At 30.3% G+C, this 9,306-nt stretch overlaps 1 protein-coding gene across 1 annotated transcript; it reads right to left on the bottom strand.

Moving 5' to 3' along the window:
• Positions 1-1,015: 1,015 nt before the first annotated feature.
• Positions 1,016-8,919, bottom strand: LOC106680459 (uncharacterized; the record flags this gene model as incomplete). Its single annotated transcript, XM_014420182.2, has 5 exons — positions 1,016-2,525; positions 3,025-3,166; positions 4,640-4,832; positions 6,363-6,506; positions 8,756-8,919. Coding segments are annotated over 5 exons (821 nt in total), but the record flags the coding sequence as incomplete, so codon positions are not given.
• Positions 8,920-9,306: the final 387 nt, after the last annotated feature.

Below are 9,306 nucleotides of genomic sequence, written 5' to 3'. Positions count from 1 at the left end.
ATTTTTAAACAAATTATATACATTTTAGATTTGTAGTTTTTATTAATAAAAAAAACTTTGTTTTCAGAAGTATACTTTTTTTTAAACAATTACTAAAAGCAGTTAATTTTAGCGGAGGGGAGGGGAGTGGACATGCCGAGATAATTGTAAGAATCTGTGTGAAATTTAAAAAAAACTTTATTGGTAAATTTTTATTTCAAGAGGAACACAGAGTTAGGGAATCGTAGATAATTTTTTTTTATTATTATTGATATATATTAATAACAATAAACTTCCGTTGAAATTGGAACCAGTTAGACCTCAGTCTACGAATGTATGTTATTTATTTCGTCATAACATAATTGAAAATAATCATTTACTTATCAGCAATTAGCGGATCCATTCGAAATTTCGACAAGGATTTATATTTGGTAAGCTGTAATATTGTGGAATTTCACAGGAATGTATGTTATTTATTTCGTCATAACATAATTGAAAATAATCATTTACTTATCAGCAATTAGCGGATCCATTCGAAATTTCGACAAGGATTTATATTTGGTAAGCTGTAATATTGTGGAATTTCACAGGAATGTATGTTATTTATTTCTCATAAATTATCATTGTCATAATTTTATAGCTAAAAACGAAATTCGATAATTTTTCAAAATTCATATAAACAAAAATAATTTAAAAATATAAAATATACAGCATTAAGATGTATAATGTATAACTAACTATATAGGGGAAAAAAATAAGTCTCTTTTCCTTGTTTGTGTTTTTTTTTTATAAGTAAAAAAATGTGTGAGAAAGGCGTTAAACTCTACGTTACGCCCTCCAGAAAGCAAGTTTTTTTGAAAAAAATATTACGTTAAATATTCAGAGCGAAAAAAAAATGAGTCGGAGAACTTAGAAGATTACACAACGCTGATTTGAGGGAACTGTAAAAGGTACATATAAATCTGGTTATAGCATTGAGGCGAACAGTATGGGTGTGTAATGATGTAGGATTAGCAATGAAAAGATACCTAAAATGTTAATATAATTAACCCGCGCGTAAACGCCATAGGAATCTACTGAAGCGCTGGTGGAAGAATTGCATCAAAACCGATCTTGTAGATTTGGGTTTTGACGAGCGTCATTGGGTAGATGTTTGCAGCCAGCGATATATGCTTTCGGCGTCGAACCTTTGGGTTCTCTTAGCCTTTATTATTATTCAGTTTCTTTCCCTTAATTAAATTTTACAATGTAAATTCTCACAACATAGGTGATATGTTGTAAAGACAAAAAATGTAGGGCACATCATTGTTTTATTATTTTTTTTTTTGTCGATATCTGTAAAATTATAAGAGCTACAAGAAAAAAATTCGAATTGGCCAAAAAGAAAAAATTGTGAGGCTGAAATAAATTAAATAATAACTTATAAAAAATGTATAAACATCAAAAATGGCTGGATGATTTGAAACACAGTTGACAATTTTTATTTAGTTTTAAATTAACCAGATGATTATGATTTTTTTTTTTTGCCTCCTGTATTGCGAAAAAAATGATATCGTATTTAAATATAATTTTGATATTTTTCTTATTTTTTTTTTTAAATTTATAAATAAAATGTATGTTAAATTTCAAAACGTTGAGTAAAGCCTCTTCTAAACATCCTAAAAGAAAGAAGCTGCATAGGTTCGAATCCGGCCTTAGTTATATTTTATGTAATGAAATTAAATATCAACATTCTCATTCTAGCAAAAAAATTTTGTAACTTATTTTCCAATAAAAAATGCCAATATTTTTCTGTGAAAAGGCTTATTTGAAAAATATAAATTAATTTTAAAGAATTATAAAAACATTGTAATTCACTTGGAGGGATGCGTATAATGGAGACGGTAAGCTGTGAGGAAAAGTGGTGCCAAAAAGGTGACACTTGATGGTGAACTTTTGAGGGGTGGAAGAGGATTAAGAGCCAATCACTTATTGCTTTCTGTTTTACTTAAACAATAGCGGACATTCCTATTAACCTCAACGTGTACTTGAGCTCCGTGGGCGTGTTCAACTCCCCATTTTTTGGCTTCACTTTTCGTTAGAATTGTAGCAGTATACGCTACTCCTTCAGCAACGTCTAGTTGCTGTGGTAGATACCTCGTAATCCCTCCCCCCCCCCAAAAAAAAAAATTAAGAAAACTATTTTGATAAATCAACGCTTCGTGTATGGTTTATTTGGATCCGTAAAATTTTTTATATCATTCAAGAATTCTTTCGAGATGTCCCTAGAATAAAGGATTAATTTTATATTTTTAAGAATATCATAAATATTTCTTTTGGGTTACGAGGTATCAGAACTAATGTAGAAAAAGCAATACTTTAATTATCATCATTTGGTTTTAAAAACTTTGATTAGGTCAGCAACTGAGTTCGCGTAATAAGTTGGAATCTGGTGCTCAAGGTTCTTGGCTTTAGCTGCTTCAACATCGTCTAAACTTGATGCTCCAGTGAGAACAAGCAGAGTGTCCATTCCGGCTACGGAACCGGCCGCAACATCATTAGTTATCCTGAAACAGAATTACGTTATATTTTTATTATTTGTGAAGATATTTAAATTTTACAGTGTAAAATTATATAAGGAAAAGAGTCCGGGTGGTGGTCAAAAAAGTTCGTAAAACTAGGCTCCAAAAGATACCAGTGCTTCTCAGCTAACGTCACTGGTATTGGAAAGCCAATGGAGACTGTGAGCGGTTAAGCCATTTAGGGTCATGACTTGTCAACGTTCGTAAAGGATTAGGGGTACGTTAGGGATTGTGTTATGTAATTAGGATCGGGAATAAGTTTTTGAAGAGAATTTAAAAATCTGGATAGAACAACGTCCAATAAAGTGAGGTGTTGAGGACATGGTGTAAGCTTTTGGTGGTAACATAGAGCATTGACTATTGACCGAAGGACTTTAGATTGAAAGGATTGATACTCTTCATGTTCGAAAAGGTATCTGTCCCCTACAGTATTAATTTCTAGATTAAATAATTTGGGGTTTAATTAATTTGCAAGTTCACTTACCCATCGCCTACGACGAGACACCTTTCGCTTGGAAACCCAAGCGACTTGAGGTACTTACTGCAATACTCACTACCTTTTCCTGTTGCAATTGTTTCCTTTCTGCCTGAAGCGGCTTTTATAGCGCACATAAAAGCTCCTACCGCTGTAATAAAAAAATCATTTGCATTAATAACCAGTGAAATTTATTTACAAGAAAAAGACATATAACGATGACATCAGTGATAAAATTCACACCCATTCTTTCCCTAAACTCAGCATTGATTTAAAAGATGTTTCTACTTTAGATTTAACTACAACTTATTGGGAGGGGTGGGAAAAATATGAAATTTCCCAAAAATTCTTGACTAGATCCTAACGTACCCGAAGTAAATTTCAAGGTAGCTCCATTCCTTAAAATTTACCCTTTTGCTAAACATTTTAGGAAAACTGGACCTCTCCAAATAGCTTTTAAAAGCAATTTTGATAATCTGTTGGAAACATGTTTTACTATGCTTTTCGTAGTTGGAAGTATGTTCTCCAGCTTTGGGTATTCATATTATTCCTCCTCTTCACCCCCTCCCCATATCCACATTACTGAAAATAAACTTATGATCGTTATGTAAAATTTACTCGTTACTTTTCCATTTGCCAATCCTATAATACGCGAGGTGTGAGCGGTATGTTTCATGTTTATGTTTTCCTAGCTCAATTGTCTACCAACCACTTCTTAAGCTTTGTCAACATCAACGATATTGATCATGGTCTAAACCATAGGGAGTGATGTTTAGCCATAACTTACCATTATGATGCACTTGGCAAGCTTTTACCAATTAGCTTCAATCAATTAGCTTTGTTTTGTACGTTAAATCTATCTCTTTAATAGCAACAGTCAGAATGAAATTAACGTGACTGACTTGAATCACGAAGACCTCTATACTATCAATCCAACTAACGCTTTCTCGTAAATAAGATACTGAACAGTAATAATCTTGTGTGTGCAATTTCCCTTTTGATTCGTTATTTTTGGTATTTTAAGGTAAGAATAACATGAAACGCACAATATTAATGAAGTACTTGTTGTTGTTCACCACTCTTTTAAATTTTAATTGATAGGGCACGATCAATTTGACGTCTATCTCTAGCTTCACGATCATTCCGTCTGACCATATAGGTCTATAAGAACCAAAAGTATTGGATTCAACTGAACTTTGAATTTTATTCAGTTGGAGAATTTAAGGGCTTTATTTTGATGTTATTGCGCTTGTTAGGAAAGGGATAACGGATAGAGATCTAATTGCTCTCAGTGTATTTTCTACACAGGTGTCAATCTTTCTTAGGCTGATAAGTAAATTTTTTGAAGTATACATTGGTTCTTTTCGGTCTGTTCTCTCACGCAAAATCTGTTGTGGTAAATTGACACCAGTGCCACTTACCCCATTGGGCCAATGCACCCCATTATTTCTTTCAGTTCAGCATCATATAATTCTAATTTAGTCAATTTTTATTTCGCAAATTAGAAATATTTAATAAATATAATTTTAAATATTGCTAAAATTCTATTATTATTTACATGGCGTTAGAAAATCCTTTACTTATATGTAAGTATAATTTAATTATCGCTTCTTTAAATACGCACCTGGTAGAATGGGATTTAGTGCAACAATGTAAGGAATATGGGTCTGTATCAGCAATACTTCTGGATTGGTCAGGTAGTTCGTTGCTTTGAACATCTTGAGGAAGTTGAAGTCAGGATCTGACGCGACAACCACAGCACCAACGCCTTCTTCGAATTTGATTTTCCTCAACTCAGGAATAGTCATGTGTTTCAACTGCAAGGAGTAAATTTCATATAAAAATGCCTTACATCCATATCTGTCTGTACAGAATGTGGTTACGATACTATTTAAAATTCATCGATTAAAATAAAGCACCTATGGGTCATTTGTTTTCCAAATTGGCACTCAGAATTGTATTGTATGACCGTTAGGCTTGTCTAAGGTGGGCACTTGTAAAAATTAATACATTTTTATTTAAATAAAAAATATATATATTTAATATATATATAAGTAGTTGTGGACTGATTCTGCTGACAATGTCAAATGGTCAACAATTGTTGATAATTTAGGTGTTAGTGAGCAAATAGGAACGTCAGTCTTAGAAACTTGGTGGTTCTGCACAATAACGTCATAAGTCTCCCCCACCTTACAAAAAAAAGTGTTGTATTAAAAAAAAAATTATATTACATATAATACCAAAAACTATTATGAAATCATTTAATTATGATAATATGCTTGGGATGTAGATGGAGAATATAGTTTGAAAATGGCAAAAAAAAGGGCTGAAACGTTGCTAAAATGTTAAAAATGTAGTATAGGTATAAAATAGGATTTTTGCAAAAATAGAAAAAAAAAACTATTTAATTTAATTTTGAAATGGGGAGCGCTGTAGCGGAGTAGTAAGGCACTATGCTGCAAACTCTAAGGAACTGCAGCCGTGAGTAAACTCTGTGGGTTCTCGAGCCCTTCTAGGGTCTATTCAACCTCGGAAAGTGGGTATTCTTAACTGGGAAAAAATCTAGCGGTTGAGAGTTATATAGAAAAAACAACACCTCCTTGTAAAACCGTTGTTCTAAAAACAGTACTTCCTTGCCTAAAAAAAGTCCTGAATCACGTACATTGGTTGTAATGTTTTACATTTAACCAATATGAGTGATATTTTTTAACAATTATTCTGATTGATAGTTAAAATGAAAGTTTTTTATTATATGGTATATCACGTTATATCTCTCAATTCGATTAAATTCTTATTTTATTTGCAGCATTCTAATATTCACACAGTGTCTTGGGATTTTGAAAACCAACATTTATAGGGTGTGGTTGACTGTGAATGCAACAAAAATTAAATTTTAAGATATATAGATTCGTCATATAACTGCTACATCATTCACACTATGACTAATTAGTGTAAAGAACAAATCTAAAATAGTGCCTTCTCATAATGAATAAAATCGCACCAGAGGACTGAGAATACGGTGAAAAATATATGTGGTATTTTTTATGAAGGTTAGTCTTCAAACCATTTAGACTGAAGAGAAACGGGAAACAAAACTAGTAATCGACGGGATATACAAAACTATTTTGATCAGAGGTCTGAGGCAAAAATTTGTGGGCTCATAATATTACGAGCGTAACGTTGTTCAAAAATTATGACAACGAAGTACAAAATCTAGTTCTGAATAACTACCACGATATTAAAATGTTAGGAACAGAAGTTGTGCCAATTCAGAAAAATGATAATATATATGATTACCAAAAAAAGTTTAAAGTTATAAAAATAAAAAAAATCCATATAATGATTACCTCTTTTTCGTATAAAACATCAAATCCGGAATCTTTAAGATCGCGGATTATTCCGCTTTCATATCCGATAACATATACCTTCTTTTTAAAGTTTATCTCCTTCAGATATTTCACCACAAGGTATCCGGCGTTCATGTTATTTTCCTAAACAAAAAAATTGAAAATATTATCATCTATAGATAAATTGTATAATAAATAATATGCTATTAAAAATAGGACAAAGGGAGCGCGGTTGTACAGTGGTAAGGGACGTTGCTACTACCTCCAAGGACCTGAGTTCTAATCCGGCTGGGCAGAAAAAATGTCTTCTGTTACACTGTAGCCGTGAGTCAACCCTGTAGGTTATCGAGCCCTTCTGAGGTCCACCCAGCCTCATAAATTGGGTACTCTTAATTGAGTAAAAACCTGGTGGTCGAGCGTGATTCTGGCCAAATCACGCTGACCCTTCAAGAGGTTGCAGCAGTTCAGGTTTTAATTTATTAAAAAGAGGACAGAAATTATGATAAGAATATAATTATAATCGGCTGATTACAAAAGCTTCTTAAATAATATTAAATTATAAACTAAAACTTTGGAAATTCATGTTTTCGGATGTTGTTGTATTATGCTGTTGTTAATTTTATTTTATATATATTTACATTACTCTTTTTTTTTTTTAATTAAAAGGCTTTATATAAAAAGCCTAATAACCCATGTCTACAAATTGAAACTTTTAAAAATTGTATTCGTTAACTAATATTCCGTTGGAGTAGATGGACATTTCTTCAACATAAAACACTTATCACTCATGCTTATTTTCACCAAATTAAAATGTTTTGATACAATTGAAAAAAAAAAATTCATTCAGATTATAACTATGGAGTATAGTGCTTCTAGATTTAAAGGGAATATATAATTTTCTAAAATAAAAAATATTAAAAAAAACATATTTTTAACAAATTTCTTGTTGTCAACCTTTTAGTGGAAAAGCAGTCAGTTTTTTCACTTTAGTTTTTTACCATTTTGATGAAAATTGTAATTAATAATTACAGTTTAAAAAAAAATCAATTATAATTACTAATCAAAATGTTTGAGTCTGTCAAGTATAGTTAGGAGTAACACAAAATGGCAGCTGTTTCATAATTAAAAAAAAAAAATCATTCTGAGCTTCATATCATTGTAGCTACCTACAACACTATGAAACTTAGTAGAACATTATTTAAATTAAAGTTTAATTAATTTTAAAATATGAGTCCTACTACAAAGGTATACGTTCAATAGTTCTCATGATACCGTTTTTAAAAAAAAAAAAAAAAGAACATATCATTAAATATAATATATATTATATCAGTGGAAATTCTTCGTCTCAGGAACCGAGAGACGTACATAAGTCTATTTTCAATCAAATTAAATTTAATTTAATGTGATATTAAGTAGTTTATAACATTATATTGTAGCAGTAATTGTTTCCAGATATTTGATAAAATAAATTCACAAATCGTTAATTTCTTATTGTTTCAACAAAATGTTTGATTTGTAAAAAAACTATATTTCAAGAGTCATTAGACGTAAAGATGTCTGTCATCAATCAAATTAAAGATTGTTTAGTGTAAAATAAAGAATTTTATACGTCTGTTTTCGTAGGAGTAATAGTTTTTGTGGAATTTACATATGAACATAAATTTTGCATATACAATTTTGACAGAGCTACTATAAATCAATTTATTTCAGCTAGTAATATGAAAACTATTACACCTAAGAAGATAAACCTCATAAACTACTTTATTGCACATTAATCTAGCTTTAATTTGGGTGATTATAGACATCTGTACGTCGCATGGTTCCCGAGATAAAGATTTCCCTCAATAAATTAAATGATTGATTTTTCTGTGCATTTTGTATGAAATGTTGCTTTAAAAAAAATTATGGTAATATTTAACGTAAAAATCTATGTTAGTACTCATATTTTAGTAAATTTACTCTACTTTAAATAATGTTATCTTTGGTTTTCTAGTGTTGTAGATAGTTTTAACGATATAGATCTTCGGATATAAAATTATAATATTTTTTTAACAGTTTGACACAGCCGCCATTTTTATTTCCCCTTACTATACTTCGCAGACTCATCAATTTTGACTAGTTTTACGTAGTTGTCATTAAAGTAATTACAAATTTTAGTGAAATAACTGGGTTTTTTTCCTCTTGGTTTCATGTACTCATCTATCTGTAATAGATATTTATCACTGTGTTTGTTAATTGTAATTAGTTATTTCAATCTGTTTATATTAACTATATCTTATCCTGTATTGAATTATAATGTTCTAAATTTAAATATTTTTGTATTATATTTTATTATAATTAAATGACGGATCGCAAAAACCATTAATATAAATAATTGTTATTAGCTGATTTACCTTTTTGATGACAGGGAAAAGTCTGTTAACCCTCTCGGCGACATCTATTATCGAAGTCAAGCAGTTATCTGTGAAAACCATAATCGATTTTCCGTTCTTTGCAATTTCGTTAAGAGCCTCTTCAACTCCTTCAATCGGAGTTCCTTTTTGGTAAATCAGGGTCTCTATTAACAAAAGAAGTATATAATTTAATTATTTTTACCACTATTAAACAAATATTAATACTATTATAATTAAATCATTTATCGTTACATCATATATAATAATTAAATTACATAATAAAGATATATGTTTAAACACTTCTCAACTAAAAATATAAACGATAGTCATTTTTTATAGCAATTTGTTAATATACAAAATTTTTAAATGAAAGCATAAACAATTTCTGCTTTCGCAATGACAGTCATATAATGCATTTTACTCTTATTAGCAAGAAAACAAATGATAAAGTAGTTCATAAAACACCTATTATTTTACGTAATATAATATCATTAATACTATATTAAGAAGTTGAATAATATTATACCCTAACGATAATTTGTGTTTACAGT

This window comes from Halyomorpha halys, unplaced genomic scaffold, assembly GCF_000696795.3.
Source record: "Halyomorpha halys isolate HHAL.00 unplaced genomic scaffold, Hhal_1.1 Scaffold263.1, whole genome shotgun sequence".
NCBI lineage: Eukaryota > Metazoa > Arthropoda > Insecta > Hemiptera > Pentatomidae > Halyomorpha > Halyomorpha halys.
The sequence above is the reverse complement of the archived record's forward strand: the minus strand, read 5'-3'. Positions and strand labels throughout refer to the sequence as shown.